Source organism: Laccaria bicolor, genomic scaffold (genome assembly GCF_000143565.1).
Source record: "Laccaria bicolor S238N-H82 LACBIscaffold_3 genomic scaffold, whole genome shotgun sequence".
NCBI classification, from domain to species: domain Eukaryota; kingdom Fungi; phylum Basidiomycota; class Agaricomycetes; order Agaricales; family Hydnangiaceae; genus Laccaria; species Laccaria bicolor.
In genome coordinates, this window is record NW_001889874.1 from 1,633,459 (window position 1) to 1,650,012 (window position 16,554).

Sequence of the window (16,554 nt, forward strand, 5' to 3'; positions counted from 1 at the left end):
CCCTTAAATGCTTGTCTCCGCTCATTCCGACGAAGCTAGAGTCCGTAAAAGCCGGTTCTTTCAACGAGGAGGCGGGGCGTGTCGGGTAATATAACTGAGCCATCGCGGTGTTGCTTCTTGTTGAGGATATGGGTTTTTAGAGTCTCTAAAGCTGGAATGCCAGCGTTTCGCTATTGTCGACGAGCTAGACGACTAGCTGGTCGTCGTGGTTGCTGAGAGAAAAATGGCTGATGATTATGTTGGTTGTTTCTGCTTACCAACTCGGGTGTTGCCGTTTGTCCGTGCGTCTAGAACTCCATCGCTCAGCGCTCAGCACTACGAACGACTCTCGAGTCGTTCATCTCAGCCTGCTTAATCGACACATCTCTCGCCATTATGAGGCGAACCGGCCACCGCAAGCCAGTCCTTTACCTTTTGATTACTACAAATCTATCTTGACATTCTTTCAGTGCAGCGGTTCTGGCGTAGAATTCAAGATTGTAAGATGGATGCTAGGAGATTCGCAGCCCAATTTTCGTATTCCGATTCTAATGATCTGGACGCCAACTAGTCCCACCTCTGCCGCAACCTCGAGGGGGAGCTCATCCTCCGTGTCATCAAGCGCGTGCTCACCACCTTGACCACTGTTAGCACGCTCTTGAGCTACTTGTCTCACGTCCAGAAGTACAACCGTTGGACCAACTGATGTAACCATTCTGCCGCACTAGAACGACTCGGGTCTTTTTTCGCGGCGCGGTGACTCTGGATCGCTTGTCGTTGACGCTCTGAACCCCTTCGTCGCCTCGATCTCTGGAACTGGCAAGACCGACTCTTTTGATATCACATACGCAACACCGTTAGAGTGAACATCGTCAGAAGCGAAGGGCACTGTTGACCTGTACTTCGGTGGCATCAAAGCTCTTCCTTGTTGTCATTGACTAGGTTCATGTTCGTCCCTCATCCTTCCAAAATACTATCTTTCACCTGTCCCTGAAAGTGCCTACTTTACAGTTCCCTAGTAGTTACATTACCTTCCTTACATAGGGCTTTCAGGCGGCCAAGTTTGACAAGAACAATTGAACACTTGGTTATTTTCATAAATTTTACAGACCAACGTCCAACTTGCATTTGATTTCAAGTGATCCAACAAGTAATCTACGCTAACCATCAGCTTAATTACAACAGCGTAGCACGACCACATCTTACTCACCAATACATATAGCAACTGGCCACTCCGTTCTCATGCAAACAAATCACAAGCCCCAGCTCTCAAAGCACACCACTCGGGCTGCAACACAATCGCACGAACACCACGTCGAATAAAGCGGTACGCGACGTCATGAAGCCTAGGAAGCGCTTTGGAAACGTCACCTCCTGGCCCAGTCCAGAAGAGCTGTCATAAAAAAGTCTTACTTAGGAACGGCGATGGAGGAAGAAAGGAGGCAAAACGAACCTCAGCAGACGAAGCTGCGCGTGGCCAGACTATGCTGTCGAGGTTGGAGGGATTGGATTGTTCGGTCCATAAGAGGTGTTGACCTTTATCATGTTATTTGAATAAGTAAATGCCGCCATGAAAAAGAGAAGGAAACGACACGTACCTCCCAACACGAGCCCCTTCTGCGTATCCGTCAAGCCTGCAGCAGGATCGAACGAGTATGACTAATCCCATATGAGAATCACAAGGAAAGATTCACGAATGATGTTTACGTACCTTTTGCCAAGTCTTGAAAGGATCACACCAGCTATTCCCATTAACGTTATCACCCACCCACCCACCATGCCCACAGTCCAAGTAAAAGTAATCAGAAGCGGCGTGGATGATCTTGAACCCCTTCTGTGCGACTGCCGCGACGTTGGCTGATGAAATCCATACCCTTCGTTATCAGTCAGCCAGCGTTGTGTTATAAGGAAGGAAAGAGCGGGCTTACATGACGGCGGTATCACTCCGAAGCGTCACATTATGCGCAAGCACCATCTCCTCCCAAACTACAGCCCTCTTCCCAGCAGCGTGTACAGAGGCATGGGTAGCTTGCGTGAACGTATCCAGCGCTTCCTCGAATGTTTTTCCCTGTGATGCTGGTATTCATCAGCGACAATTTACGAGTGTACATGTGAACGAATGAATTACAAAGATCATTCTGCGTCGAAGCATCCTTCGCGTAACAGTTTGGGTTGATTTCGTCCCCGCCCGTGCTGAAGAACTTGGAAGGGAACATGGACGCAGCTGCGGAAATAAGATTTGCGGTGAAGCTTATTGTTGAAGGGGAGGCTAGGCGGAGTTGGCCAGCAGGGGGTTCTGTTGTATTATGTTAACTTCAAGGTTCTATGAAAGAAAAAGGGATGAACAAAAACCGTTTGCAAACAGGCTCCATGGGGTTGCTTCTGCGCAAGCAATGTGTTCGGGGAACGCTTTGGATATGACGGAGGTGTGACCTGGGGTATCAATTTCAGCCATCACGTCTATTCCGCGCTGTTTCACGAACGAAGTGAGAAGTTGGCGGGAACGAGAGGAATAGAGACGAACCGCTGCTGCGTACGCGACGATATCTTGCACGTCTTTTGGGGTATATACAGACGCGGGATTATATGCGCCTTTTTCTGATAATGCTTCGAATCCGGGGATGACTAGAGGGAAGGATTGGGAATCGACAACGTGCCAGTGCAGGGTGTTCATCTGATAGTGAGTGAGCGGAAGATTGAAGGATAGGAAAGAAGAGGAAAGGACCTTGACCCAGGACATGGCGTCTAATGTGCGTTTGATGTCCGCAACTGGGAAGCTAATGGGAAATTCAGTCGTTGAGTTGATAACGAGGGAGGAAGCCGTACAAATTCCTAGCGGTGTCCAGCATAAGTCCTCGATATGGCTGGAGTCAGCTGGTCAGACAACAGCATACATTCAGCATTCTGTACCACGCACATACGCAGGAGCATCCGTAATCGAAATCGGAGCAGTGAGAGTGTAAGTGTACCCGTTCAACTCGTACCACAATTGTCCGAATGTAGTCAAACCTCTGAATAAACCCAACGTAGAGTTGGCTGTCAACACGGCGGTAGAGCCATCAGCGGGTACAGTCAACGTGTACCCCTCCACGCGCGTCTCCACGTCCACAATGGCTTCCTCTGAGATGCTCTTCACTTTTCCCGACGCGGGTGTTAAGGAAAGGGTGAGCGAGCTGAGGGTGTTCCCATTTTGGATAGCTCCTAGTGATGACGCTCCACGGTCGGGTACTAGAGCTTGGAGTTTGTCAGTACGTAGGTAGTTGGATGTACGTTCGACGGCTGCTACGAGATCGGCTGGGGGGTGGTAAACGCCTGAGAGATGGATTTGAAAGTCGGGAGAGAGACGGAGGGGCGTGGTTCCTGTTGAGAGGTGTTGTGGAAGAGGCCAGAGAGCCTTGGATGAGGTGAGTAGAAGGGAAATGGTGATGAAAGGCCGGAGTAGCATTTGAAAGGGTGGAAGCGAGTTGGAGGTGGAAGGCCGTCATGCTTTTATAAGAAATAGAAAGAAGCTGAGCGCTGATGCGTGATGGTCCAACCAAGGTTCAACACAAGTCAGCCACATCCCAAGATCATAAAATTCCACGGAAATGGGGCCGTCGCGTAAAATATTGTTTAGATTTGCTTGAATAGTGGCCTATGTCCTGCCTCTGCTGGTGAGATTCAGAAAGCAATTTGAATTTGGCTTGAATTAACCCCTGCCGAATCGGGAGTGTCACATCATGTGAACACTTTCAAAGTGTCACGTTGGTGTCATAGTGAATATGCGAATTCATTTTGCAAGTCGAATTATCATCAACCATGGCATCTCGAGCCCAAGAGCCGCTGATATAAACGTATAAACGGAGTTCTCTTTCATTGTGTGTAAGAGTGCAGAGAAATCAAAAGGGGTTGTGGGAGAACAAAGTTGTCTCGATCGTTTTCATGTTTCCAGAGACAATAAGTAATTCAATTTGCGTCAACCAAGCTACCAGTTGTATCATTTGTCGCGTTTATACTGTGCGCTCTATCGGCATGCCTTGAGTTTTGTGTTTTATCAGTGCGTGGGAGAGGTGCACTCGTCTGTTGAGAGTTTCAACAGGGCTGTCACGCACGATCACTCCATCCTCTTAGCCATGAGTGTACTGATTTTTTCTGCACACACACTCTTCACCACTGACGCTCTACGCATCTAGACATTCACAGTCGGAGAACCTATGGACGAAGACATTCTTAGCGATATCGTCCCCAGCAACATCGTTTCGCGGCAGGTTGGCTCCGAGTTGACATCACGCGGTACCGCTTTTACTCACCATAAGCATCCAGCCGAGTCAAGGCGCGGAAGGCGAGAGCGAGTTCGAGGACGAGCCCATGGAGGAGGACGAACTGGCGAGTGAGGCAGAGGCAGAGGATGTATGTTGTTTCAAGTCCTTAACTGCGTTTCACTGACTATCTTCCTTATTCGATAAAGTATAAAGGCGAAGGAACTTCCAAGATGCAAGCCACCGCGGAACGGAAGGAGAAAAAGCAAAAGAGAAAGGTTGCAGAAGGCCAGCTGCAGGTTAAACGGCAGGAAATGGATAAAGCAAAGGTACGCGACTTCTTTCTACGCCTTGAATGTTTGTTTCACACCTCATAGATAGCAGATGCGGTAAAGCGGTACTCGTACTTACTAGGGCAGACGGAGCTGTTCAAGCACTTTGTGGATATCAAGGTACGTGTCTCAACATTCTTGTGAGCGTGTACTTTATTCGTCCCCATAGAGAGCGCGTGATCCACAATATGCCGCCATGGTGGATGCTCAACCAAAACCAAAGGGGAGGGGGCGTAAAAAAGCAATGTTGGTGCCTTTCTGCGACATGCACTATATAAAGCTCACCCGTTCCCACTTTAGTGACGCCAGTGCTCGACACAGAAAGTCAGAGAAGGAAGAAGACGAGGAATTGTTGAAAGATGGAGAACTAGCTGTGGACGGGAACGACCAGCCCTATGTCTTCGAAACGTCCCCAAGCTGTGCGTTATCCCAACCTAAACCTCGACCAATGCTCATAATTCTCTAGTCATCAAGGGAGAAATGCGAACATATCAGCTACAAGGTCTCAACTGGATGGTCTCCTTACACCATAACGGCCTGAACGGTATCCTCGCTGATGAAATGGTGTGAAAACTTTGTTCATCCTTCCAGCAACCACTAATTCCCTAGTAGGGCCTCGGAAAAACCCTCCAAACAATCTCCTTCCTTGCCTACCTAAAACACTACCGCGACATCTCCGGCCCACACCTCGTCGTCGTCCCAAAATCCACACTCCAGAACTGGCACCGCGAATTCGAGCGCTGGACACCCGATTTCAACGTCGTAACGCTAACAGGAACAAAAGACGAACGCGCCGAAATTATCGCCTCCCGCTTGATAACACAAGACTTTGAAGTCTGCGTAACATCCTACGAGATCTGTCTCATCGAAAAATCGGCATTGAAGAAGTTTTCGTTCGAGTATATCGTCATTGACGAAGCGCACAGAATCAAGAACGTCGATTCGATTCTTTCTCAGATCGTCAGGTCTTTCATATCGAGGGGGAGGTTGTTGATTACCGGGACACCGTTGCAGAACAACTTGAAGGAGTTGTTTGCGCTGCTTAACTTTATATGTCCCGAGATATTCGTGGATTATAAGGATTTGGACAGTTTTTTGCACAAGGACTCGGAGGGGACGGATGTGGAGGAGGAGAAGAGTAAGAAGGTTGTTGAGGCGCTGCATAAGATTCTTCGACCGTTTTTGTTGAGGCGGGTGAAGGCGGATGTGGAGAAGAATTTGTTGCCTAGTATGTGTTGTTTTTTCTGTGGAGCTTGGCGTCGACTAACTGGGAACAGAGAAGGAGATTAACATCTACGTTGGGCTTGCTGAGATGCAGAGGAAGTGGTATCGCTCTGTTCTTGAGAAAGATATCGACGCTGTCAATGGTGGGTGTCTTGGCTAGTTTAACACAGCACACAGCTAACTCCTTCGTAGGCTTGACAGGGAAGAAGGAAGGCAAAACACGACTTATGAACATGGTGATGCAGCTGCGCAAAGTCACCTGTCATCCCTACCTCTTTGATGGCGCTGTACATCTCATCCTCTTGTTCTTCACTTCCCCAGGCTGACCCTCTTAATCACACAGGAACCCGGACCGCCGTATACGACAGACGAGCACCTCATCCAAAACTCTGGCAAGATGGTCATTCTCGATAAATTACTGGCCAACATGAAAGCAAAGGGATCCCGTGTCCTGATATTCAGCCAAATGAGCCGTGTCCTCGATATTCTGGAGGATTATTGTCTTTTCAGGCAATATAGTACGTCTTTTCCCTCTTCGTCCCTTCCCAGCTAACTGAAAGGATCTGTCAGAATATTGTCGAATTGACGGTGGCACCGCGCACGAGGACCGAATCGCTGCTATTGACGAGTACAATAAACCTGGGAGCGAAAGGTTCATTTTCTTGCTCACGACAAGGGCTGGTGGACTTGGAATCAACTTGACGACGGCTGATATTGTCGTTCTTTACGATAGTGATTGGTGGGTCCTCTCTCTTCGTTGCATCGATATTGGGTGGTTGCTGACCCCAAAGACGTTTTCTAGGAACCCACAAGCCGATCTTCAAGCCATGGATCGTGCGCATCGAATTGGGCAGACTAAACAGGTGTATGTATTCCGTTTCATCACCGAGGGCAGCGTGGAGGAGCGGATGCTGGAGAGGGCGGCGCAGAAGCTTCGCTTGGATCAACTGGTCATTCAGCAAGGAAGGACGCAGCAAGCCAAAGGTACGCTTATCTTTATTCGACTACTTGAGTGGTGTATGGTGTGCTATAAACTTACCCCTATCCACTATCCACTCAGCAGCTGCAAACAAGGAGGAGCTGTTGGAGATGATCACGCATGGTGCTGATAAGATTATTAATGCCGCTTCCGATGAGTACGTTTCTTCTTTTCTTTTTGGTCATCCGTTGTTGAGCTGACGCGACTATGATCTTAGCACTTTTATCAACGACGACATTGATGAAATCATCCAGCGTGGCGAGGAGCGGACCATTGAGCTGAATAGCAAATACGAGAGTTTGAACCTGGAGGATCTGAGTAACTTCAAGTCGGACGCGTCTGTGCAGCAGTGGGAAGGAGAGGATTTCCGGTCGGGTGTGAGTTTACTTACTCCATCTTTGGCTTGATTTTAGGTTGCTGATGGGTTTCATTTCACAGCAACGCAAACAACTAACACTTGGCCTTTTGTCACTATCGAAGAGAGAGCGAAAGTCGAATTATTCAGTGGACAATTATTTCAAGGATACACTACGTGCTGGTCCGTCAAAACCAGAAAAGGCAGCCAAGATCCCGCGTGCGCCCAAGCAAATCGCCATGTTCGTTTTTTTCTGGTACTGAGTTGTGTCGTGGCTCATTTAATGTGGTTTGGATAGCCAAGACTTCCAGTTCTTCCCGCCAGAACTTGCTCAGCTGCAGGAAAGGGAGCTTGCTGTGCACAAGGTTGGTTTGAGCTGCTTCTTTTACTGTTGAACTTTGTTGTTTATCTCATGCACCCAGCGGCTCAATGGTATTGTGGCTACCCCCCGAGAAACGCAAGGTCCTGAGGATACACCTGAGAAGTTGGAAGAGGAGCGACAAGCTGCACAGCTGTTCATTGATACAGGTTGGTTGGCATTCTGCATCCCTCCCTCTCTCATAGAACTCATACGTCGGTTGGTTTAGCTGAACCGCTGACAGAGGAAGAGATGGCGGAGAAAGAGGCGTATATAGAAGAAGGCTTCCCAGATTGGAGTCGTCGTGATTTCCAGCAGTTTGTGCGTGCGCTTGAGACGTATGGGTGGTATGTGCTTGACTTTTTTTGTGTGTAATCTTTGAGGCTTAATGGTGCTGCGATAGGGACGAGTCGTTTGAGGTCTACGCTGCTGAGATACAAGACAAGACACCGGAGGACGTCGAGAAGTATTATAACGAGTTCCAAAAGATGTGGAAGACGTTGGCTGGTACGCTTTTCATTCAGTCTCTTTCCTAATGGGACTTCGCTGACGCTTAGTTGTAGAATACCCTCGAATCGAAACCCGCATCGCAGAGGGCGAGGCTAAACGCAATAAGCGCGAAAACCTCGAATACCTCCTCGAGAAGAAGATCTCATCCGTTCGCTACCCCATGCAAGAGCTGGAGCTAAACTATCCCACGACGAAAGGCAAAGTCTACAGCGAGGAGGAAGACCGTTATCTACTCTGCCGCTTATTCCATTACGGAATGCAAGCAGACGACGTGTACGAACGGATTAAGAAGGACATTACCGAGTTCCCAGTGTTCCGTTTTGATTGGTTCTTCAAGAGTAGGTCACCGCAGGAACTGCAGAGGCGGTGTAACACGTTGTTGGGGATGATTGAGAAGGAGGCGGAGGTGAATAAGATTGAGGAGGCCAAGGCGAAGAGTGCTAGTAAAGGAAAGGTGAGCTATTTGTTTGTTGTTTCGCCATTGCAACGCGCTGAACCGTAATTGTGCCGCAGAAACGTGGAATTGATGAGGTGCAAAAGGCCGAGAAGAAGGATTCACGGCCTGCTACCCCCGTGACAGCGTCGTCAACGGCGAAGAAGTCAAAGAAAAAGAAAACATAGATGTATTTCGTCGACATGGAAGAGACAATGGCTCGACGGCGTCTTCCTCTTCTACCCCCTTAGAAACTTATTCCGATTCAGACACTTTGTGGAAAGATTTTTCCCACCCAATGTCGTTCTCCCGTAGCGCCAATCTTATCGATCCCCATAATAAGACCTCTTGTGCCTAATATGTACCGCCAGGCTTGTTATATAAACCTGTTCGTTCCAGTCAGCAGATCAATCATCAATTGCAGCTCTCCAGCGCCTCGTACTAGTACCTCTCAACTCATCCAAACGTCGACATGCCTTTCTTCCAAGGAGCCTCTGGCATTACCATCTCTGGTGGAGAGTTCAACGACATCGCTGGTGATTTCACCAAAACGGACAGTAGCGTCAAGACGACCAATACGGATTCGTATAACACCACTTCGGAGACGTTGACGAATTCGAACAATGATAATTCTCAGCGCCTGACGGTTGACCCTGCTAGTCAGCACACCTCAGTTCTTGTGAATCTTGCTGCAAAATTAAACTTCTTGTTGCATTCAGAGAAAGTGAAGCCGGTTAAACAGGGAAAGAAAAGCGGAGTGCGGTGAATGATTGGCAGGTGTAAATGTACGTCTTCGTCAATTCGGATCTCCTCATGACCTAACCCTACCAGTTAGATCATGGGTTTTATTGGGTCAACCATTGTAATATAACAAGTGGACGGAATCAAATGTACATTGAACATTGACTTACGAAGTTTGCGTCTAGCACGTACGAGCGCCAAGTTCCCGGAACGGGTTGGCGTGTCTCTCTTTGTCCTCAAGATTGCTTTGAAGCCGACAAGTCGAGATCGATGCCATAGACATATGCGTGACGGTGCTTGGACACCACTAATTGCTTGTAGTCTTGCACCATCCTGTTCTTTGAGCATCCCAATGCCAATCTAGGTGACGCTTTATTGACATAAGGGGTCGATGGATAGCGTGGTCGACCGTGCAAACGGCCAGCTCGTCGTGAAGGGGCTCGTTCATGAGCGAAGGGTGTTCCTTGGCCATTGGGCACGAGGATCCTCGCAGGATCCAGTTGTATGCTGAGTTTGATCTGTCTTGCCCGGGTTGTATTATTGTACTAGGTGAATGATAGATGTAATATCACTCACGCACACCATCGACCACGAATTTACGGCTACCATGCACTTGCGCGCCCAGCTTTCAGGAAAGCGATTCGGTTTGGTGACTTGTGCTGCAGACCAGAGCCAGACTTGTGACTCAGGTCAAGATTCAGGCTTACACACATTTGTTGGCCACCACTTACCACTACGACGAGCTCCATGGCAGGACCCGATATCGACGCTGCAACCACCACAATCGTAGCAGAGTAAGTGCCCAAGCGTTCACAACCAACGTTCATCGTGAATTTGACGTGAAACTAGGGCCCCACCTGACAGCAAAACCAGGCGATATGATCGTCAGCTTCGGTATAATTTACGCGACTTTTGAATACCCAGGCCCAGCTGAGAGGACTCTCGTAGGTTATGGGCAGCTTCCGGACAGAACGCGCTCGAATCATCACGTCTCCTGGTCATCTCTGGCACCGCTACCTCGACATCAGTCCTTAAAAACCTCGTTCTCCCAGGGATCGGCCACTTCACGATCCTCGATCCTGCTAAAGTGACTCCAGAAGATGCGGGAAATAACTTCTTCCTTGAGGGACCATCGAGCATAGGTAAATTTCGCGCGGAAGAGGCGGTGCGACTTCTAGGCGAGCTGAACGACGGCGTTGAGGGAAAGGCTGACCTGAGAAGTTTGGAAGAAGTCTTGGAGAAGGATAAGGATTGGCTCACGGAATTCACCATCGTGATCGCCCACAACTTGGAGGCGGGATTGCTCGAGAGATTGTCTGCGCTTTTGTGGGAAGATGAATCTTTCCCTCCTTTGGTCGTCGTCCGATCAGCTGGATTTCTGGCAGAATTTTATATCCAGTTCCACGAGCATGCTGGTACGTCGTCGCGCCATCTCTTATCGCGTTGAGACTCATGTAAACGATAGTTATCGAGAGCCATTCTGAAACTGCGTCGTCATTACGAATCGATAAACCCTTCCCCGCTCTCCTCGATTACTCAGCCTCCCTGGATTTCGAAAACATGGATGTGACCGACCACGGACACATACCGTACGTCTACATCCTCGTCCGCGTGCTTGAAGAATGGAAGAAATCGGTGAGTCGTCGACACAACGTCCCTTTCGCAAGTTGGTAACCTTTTCGTAGCACAACGGCAATCCCCCATCCAGCTACGATGAGAAGAAAGAGTTCAAGAAGATTATCGTCGGCATGAAGAAAAAGATTGACGAAGAGAATTTCGACGAAGCCGAGGCCCAAGCTTATCGTTGCTGGACATCCAGCACCGTTCCCTCTGAAATCCGCGCTCTATTCCAAGACCCCAAGGTGAAATCCTTGACACCAAAGTCTGCTCCATTCTTCCATCTCGTGGCGGCCCTCGCCAAGTTCACAGAAGAACAACCGCCGAATACCCTACCCTTGACAAGCACACTTCCAGACATGAAGGCGAGCACCAACTCGTATATATCTCTGCAGAAACTCTACAAAGCTCGCGCTGAAGAGGAGAAGACGCTCTTCAAATCCTATCTGACTGTGCCAGTAGATGACGCGACCATTGACGCATTCGTTAAAAACGCCCACGCATTGAAGTTGTTGAGGGGCAAGAGATGGGGAGCCTTGGATAAAAACCCAAGTGCGCTAGGTGCGTAGTTCTCATTCGAGCATTCCACCTAATTTTGACCATCAAATGTAGTGGCTGCCGTCGAGTCAGCGCCCAAACAGCTCTCCATCCACCTATCTCTATCCGCGCTCTCATCCCTCTCTACAAAACAGCAGCCGAACGCACCGCTTACCGTCACAGTCGAGGCTCTCGTCGCCGAGGCACAGGCTCTGCTCCCCGCTGGCACTGATCTCCCAGAAAACTTTGCGGAAGCCGTTGGAGAGATGTGTGTCATTCGTGTCATTCCAACTGATTCTTTCCACTGATAATGCGGTATTTCAATAGTGTCCGAGCACCCACTGCGGACTTGCCTAACACAGCAGCTCTTTTGGGGGGCATGGTTGCGCAAGAAGTCATCAAGATGATCACGAAACAATATATCCCTATAGACGGGTCCTGTCTTATCGACCTCATCGAAACCTGGACTGGAGTGTTCTAGTAGAGGGTTGTGAAATAGACAAGGGACAATACCATTCTACGAGTTCTTCACATTTTGTCACTCAAACTTTCTCCCCCTGTGTAAATGTAATACCGTCTGGGTTGCATTTTTTTTTCGCTTTCTCTGGACCGCTGGTGTCACGACAGCTGAAAGTGTAACGTGACATGTCGTACAGTATCACTTCTCAACGCTAGCTCCCATCACCGCACTCTCTGATCCATGGCGTTGATAACACAAGACACCTACAACTCACTGTTGCGCTCAATATACAAAGTGTTATCTGTGCCTGGGCCCCCCGGTCACAAGTCCAATCTGCATCACTGCAGCGACACATGTCATCTCGACCTTCAAGTGGCCGATGCATTGGCATACGTCTCCGTATTCGAAGCAAGTTGGCCAAAAATAGCTATATCATTAGTGTTCAATCGACATAGCGGGAAAGTGACGCTTTCTGTTGCGGCAAATGGCGTCGTCCCAGAGCGTAGTGTAACACACTTACGCAAGGTTTGGGATGAACTACAAGAAATTCACCATGCATCAAAATGTTAGTCTGGGCCTTGTGGTAAGGTCAACATGGGCGTAAAAATTATGGTCACGTTTTGTTCCCACGGACCGCGTCGCTCGTTAATTAGTTGTGCTTCGTCGACGAATTATACGTGTTTTCCCTGGCAATAACGCCTGAAACACCTGCAAGCAAAAGTTTTATGTTCAACTCAGCAGAGGGTGGGCCCTCTGCTGCCAAATCCACCATAAACACCTCCCATCTGGTCCACATGACTACCAACTCAAGGCATTACCTCAATGCTCAACGGAAACAACCTCCTTGCGATCTCAGCAACGGGATCAGGAAAATCTGCATATATATACATGCTTATGCATGTCATACTTGCTATCTTGGAGGACTACCCTTTGTCCAACCACGAAATTTCATTCCAATCCAGCTTCTTGCCATATAAACAACAACTGCACTTTAGGAAGACCAGGTACTGGCTCTAATGTTGTAAATACACTAACCCTCAAATCTAGGAACAAGCTGGGAGGGACAGGGAAGAAGGAAATGGAGAGAATGAACCCCATTGTAGTTCCAGAATGGGGTAGGAGTGATTGGTGCAAGAATGTTTTATTGATGAGGTGTCTCAGGTAGAATTGGGGCCGGTTTCGCGGACATTGAGCAATAAAAAACTTCGAAATTGTAACCTTTATTGCTGTTTGATCTACAACTTAGTACAAGACGCGTCGCGCGAAGGGATCACATGACAACTTTTCAACGAACCGTGGGAATAAACGTCGTGAGAACAATCTACGCCCATGTTGCAGGCGCGTTTGAAAGCAGACTCCATATGAAATTGATCGACTATCATCAACTTCATATCGGAGTCTGACATCGGGAGACTATCAAAATGTGTTGGTATGGTTTCTGGAGCGACGCCACGGCGATCCCCAGAAGCCCTCATTTGTGAATTTCTTCTTGGGATTTTGGAATTTTCATTCCCTCGGTTTGCAAAGTGTGTCCACTTCTGGGCAAAGCCTATCTTGTCATACTTCCTCCCATGCATCAAAAACAAGATGATCAAAGAAAAGAACAACCAGGCTCTGGAGATGGTCAAAACTTTGAACAATGCATACCTGAGATTGCTAAGGCTGACAGCAAAACCACTTCCCTCCAAAATTCCAAGGCAGACTTTGAATGAAGCCCTTCGCACACTTCATGGAGTGAACAGGGATTGGGAGGGCCACTTGAATGATTTCAATGTAGCTTCATCATTGGTATTGAAATGGGAAAAAATCAGTGGTGAGATTATTTTTATGTCTGGCAATCCTTCAAATGATGTTTCAAAGATGGGGTTCCTTTTCGCCAATGTCTTTGAACAATCCTTGCTATTCTGCATGCAGGAAACAAACTCCTATCTATATCATCAAGCTATCCAACTATGCTTGATGGCAGTATGCAAATCATTCAGGTTGCTCCTTGTATGCAATCCTTCTGTATCCCAATCTCCCCAAAAGTCTTCCTACCTCTCATCCCCTCATGGATCAAACCTGAGACCGCCAAACATATATCCCATGAACTTCGGTACTATCTTCTCCAATGGGGCTCTGGGGAATCACTGGGAGAAACTCCTGAACTCAAAGTGGAGGACAAGCCATGCCATGCAGAGTGTAACCTGCTTCTTCATCATATCAAGCAGGGCATCAAAGGATCCCTGACCAAATTTGTCTTTGGATCCTCAAGCCCATTGTGCTATGCATGCAATAATTTTTTTTTAGCATATAATCATGCTATTGACAAGGGGGTGGCGGAATGTGGATCCCAGATATAGGGTTGGGGGGGGGGGGGCATCTGTCAGAGGCCTTAAATTTTTTTGTGACCTTCTCTAATAAAATCCATTCACATGGTCTGCAACACTACCAGAGCACCCTTGGAGCTTGATTTGGTAAGTTGCACACATATTCGGTCAGTAATTTTCGATACCTTGCGTATGTCCTGAGGCCTGATGTGTGTGGCGCTTACAGACATTTCCTGGGCGTGACACCCTGAAAGTGATGGAGTCAACGTCGGGCGCATAGGTGGTTGGCATGGCGCTGGGTCAGTCGACGAGTTCGATGAGCATGGAGAACCACAGAAGGTCGTCGCTGTCATTGGTAAATGAGGTTTGGAGGTAACAGCTGTCAATAACTGATGGTTCCTTCCAGGAAAAACATAGGAGGGTGGGAAGAACATACCGGATTTGGGGGGGTAAGGGGAGGGGGGGTTGAGCACTAGGGCCTTAATTCTTCTTGCGACTGTATATGTAAATTCCACGTTCCGCCACCCCCTTGGCTATTGATGTTTCTCCAAGGCCTGGCACTTGCAAGTTCTTCATGTCCAGGGCACAGAGGAAACTTGATGCTACATGGATTTCTCCCCCTCTCACCCTGTTGGATGAGTCCTTGAGATCTGCAATTGAAAAAGCTGCCATTTCCGAAATGCAGGAAGACTTGCTCAACTATGTCATCAAGCAGGCTGAAATGTGAGAGATGTTGATGTGGAGCAGAGAGATGTGGGACACACCTGGGTGTGAATGGACACCACTATGGTGCCTTGACACTTGAATAGAGTCAGGCAATTCAAGCTGTTGCTTTGAGAGTTTTATGTATTAGTGAGTAAACTCATTGCCCCCATTTCAAACTTGGCCACTTGAAAGCCCTGCACAAGCCCAACAAACTGCCTCAGCCAACTCTCCAGCTCCTTGCTGGTTGCAGTTCTTCTTGGATTCATCGCTGCTTCATGTCTTGTGGCCAGATATTACAGGACACTTGCCAAACACTCATCATCCTCTCAACCTTGACCTTCACACTTTATTAGTCAGATGTTTTAAAAGAGAATAAAATTATTACACAGTACAAAATAACCAAATTGAGGAGTACTAATTTGAGCAGGATGATGTGACACTCCCTCTTTCCCGATCCAGCCCAGGATTGCTTCCCAAATTCTCAAATCTCGCCAGCAGAGGCACAACAGAGGCAGGGACATAGCCCCCATTTTTATAGCTGAAGGCAGAATGATAGGCCAAGTGCCCCATTTTTGTGGATTTTTTGTTGGCCATATGATGTTGGATGCATTGAGAATTTGAGAAGCTTCCAACTTCTGAGTAATTCTTATAAAGGCTTGATGGCCTTCCAACTCCAACTTGCTTCCACACTTTGAAATGCTATTCTGGCCTTTCATCACCATTTCCCTGCTGCTCACCTCATCCAAGGCTCTCTGGCCTCTTCCATAACACCCCTTAATGGGAACCACACCCTTCCAACTTTCAAATCCATCTCTCAGGCATTTCCCACCCCCCAGCCGATTTCGGAGCAGCTGTCAAACACACATCAAGCTACCTATGGACTGACAAACTCCAAGCTCTAGTACCCGACCATGGAGCATCATCACTAGGAGCTATCCAGAATGTGAACACCTTCACTTGCTCATGCTTTCCCTAACACCCACGTCAGGAAAGGTGAAGAGCATCTCAGAGGAAACCATCGTGGACGTGGAGACACACATGGAGCGGTACATGCTGGTTGTACTTGCTGGTGGCCCTACTGCCATGTTGACAGCCAACTCTACATTGGGTTTATTCAGAGGTCTTTGGACAATGGTGGTATGAGTTGAATGTGTTGGATTTCGCACAGGGAGAGACAGCTTGAGGAACTCCCAAGACAGTGGGATCCAATGGGAACACTGAAGAGTGTAGTTTATAAACGGACTGTCATCCATGTATGTTAGATACAAGATCTGAAGTAAAAACAATATTACTCACCTGTCATCTGTGTACATTAGATACAAGATCTGAAGTAAACAGATGATAGTGAACTACGGTAGGTCATGTGTGAAAAGAGTGGGTCCATATGGGCACAGTGGGACAAATCATAATGCTCAACACTCCCACCCGATGATGTCCCAGACAATATCACTGCAGCGGCTCCTTGGACCACTCCCCAATGACCCCCATCATGTGCTTAAACTTCTCGACAAGGTCTCGAGTAACTGCCTTTGTGAGAATATCTGCTGCCATCTCAGCAGTAGGGATATAAGATGGAATTATCTTCCTATTGTAGACAGCCTGTCGCAGCCAAAACCAATGGCAGTCGAGGTGAAGTTGAGCCTTCCCATATGTTCAGGTTGCTTTGAGACAGAGATCACGGAATTGTTGTCCATTTTGAGATCTGAGGGACCAACTTGTGTCATGCCAATTTCATCAAGGAAATTTTGCATCCAGCAAAGCTCTCGCCTGGTTTTGC

General features: G+C 48.1%; 5 protein-coding genes across 5 annotated transcripts; 4 read left to right on the top strand and 1 right to left on the bottom strand.

Moving 5' to 3' along the window:
• Window positions 1-944: 944 nt before the first annotated feature.
• On the bottom strand, window positions 945-2,755 carry LACBIDRAFT_182604 (glycoside hydrolase family 20 protein). The gene is made up of 10 exons (XM_001876106.1): window positions 2,705-2,755; window positions 2,504-2,653; window positions 2,332-2,449; window positions 2,108-2,275; window positions 1,908-2,055; window positions 1,691-1,853; window positions 1,578-1,638; window positions 1,433-1,515; window positions 1,190-1,372; window positions 945-1,139 (listed from the first exon to the last, which is right to left on the bottom strand). The coding sequence occupies exons 1-9, from the start codon at window positions 2,717-2,719 to the stop codon at window positions 1,220-1,222; spliced, it is 1,059 nt and encodes a 352-aa protein (XP_001876141.1). The 5' UTR covers window positions 2,720-2,755; the 3' UTR covers window positions 945-1,139; window positions 1,190-1,219.
• A 1,692-nt stretch (window positions 2,756-4,447) lies between these two features.
• CHR16209 (SNF2 family DNA-dependent ATPase) lies at window positions 4,448-8,477 on the top strand (the record flags this gene model as incomplete). The annotated part of the gene is made up of 19 exons (XM_001875694.1): window positions 4,448-4,546; window positions 4,595-4,669; window positions 4,719-4,795; window positions 4,850-4,968; window positions 5,016-5,113; window positions 5,162-5,777; window positions 5,827-5,922; window positions 5,966-6,060; window positions 6,117-6,291; window positions 6,344-6,512; window positions 6,576-6,757; window positions 6,834-6,909; window positions 6,970-7,129; window positions 7,191-7,348; window positions 7,406-7,472; window positions 7,530-7,635; window positions 7,695-7,812; window positions 7,869-7,972; window positions 8,029-8,477. Exons 1-19 carry the CDS (start codon window positions 4,451-4,453, stop codon window positions 8,475-8,477), a joined length of 3,036 nt encoding a protein of 1,011 aa, XP_001875729.1. The 5' UTR covers window positions 4,448-4,450.
• Window positions 8,478-8,832: 355 nt separating this feature from the next.
• Window positions 8,833-9,315, top strand: LACBIDRAFT_308846 (uncharacterized protein). Its single transcript, XM_001875695.1, has 3 exons — window positions 8,833-9,067; window positions 9,128-9,193; window positions 9,244-9,315. Exons 1-2 carry the CDS (start codon window positions 8,881-8,883, stop codon window positions 9,172-9,174), a joined length of 234 nt encoding a protein of 77 aa, XP_001875730.1. The 5' UTR covers window positions 8,833-8,880; the 3' UTR covers window positions 9,175-9,193; window positions 9,244-9,315.
• A 581-nt stretch (window positions 9,316-9,896) lies between these two features.
• Window positions 9,897-11,784, top strand: LACBIDRAFT_308847 (uncharacterized protein; the record flags this gene model as incomplete). The annotated part of the gene is made up of 7 exons (XM_001875696.1): window positions 9,897-9,943; window positions 9,999-10,043; window positions 10,098-10,564; window positions 10,615-10,784; window positions 10,835-11,327; window positions 11,379-11,571; window positions 11,631-11,784. 7 exons carry the CDS (start codon window positions 9,897-9,899, stop codon window positions 11,782-11,784), a joined length of 1,569 nt encoding a protein of 522 aa, XP_001875731.1.
• Window positions 11,785-15,740: 3,956 nt separating this feature from the next.
• On the top strand, window positions 15,741-15,920 carry LACBIDRAFT_308848 (uncharacterized protein; the record flags this gene model as incomplete). The annotated part of the gene is made up of 1 exon (XM_001875697.1): window positions 15,741-15,920. The coding sequence occupies one exon, from the start codon at window positions 15,741-15,743 to the stop codon at window positions 15,918-15,920; it is 180 nt and encodes a 59-aa protein (XP_001875732.1).
• Between the last annotated feature and the right edge of the window lie 634 nt (window positions 15,921-16,554).

Bases quoted from the DNA above. Each gene is read 5' to 3' on its own strand.
- LACBIDRAFT_182604 (XM_001876106.1), bottom strand. The intron at 2,056-2,107 runs GTAATTCATTCG...GATGAATACCAG, and splicing joins TTCGACGCAGAATGATCTTT to CATCACAGGGAAAAACATTC. The intron at 1,639-1,690 runs GTACGTAAACAT...ATATGGGATTAG, and splicing joins CTTTCAAGACTTGGCAAAAG to TCATACTCGTTCGATCCTGC.
- LACBIDRAFT_308846 (XM_001875695.1), top strand. From the start codon at position 8,881: ATGCCTTTCTTCCAAGGAGCCTCTGGCATTACCATCTCTGGTGGAGAG. The intron at 9,068-9,127 runs GTCAGCACACCT...TGTTGCATTCAG, and splicing joins CCTGACGGTTGACCCTGCTA to AGAAAGTGAAGCCGGTTAAA.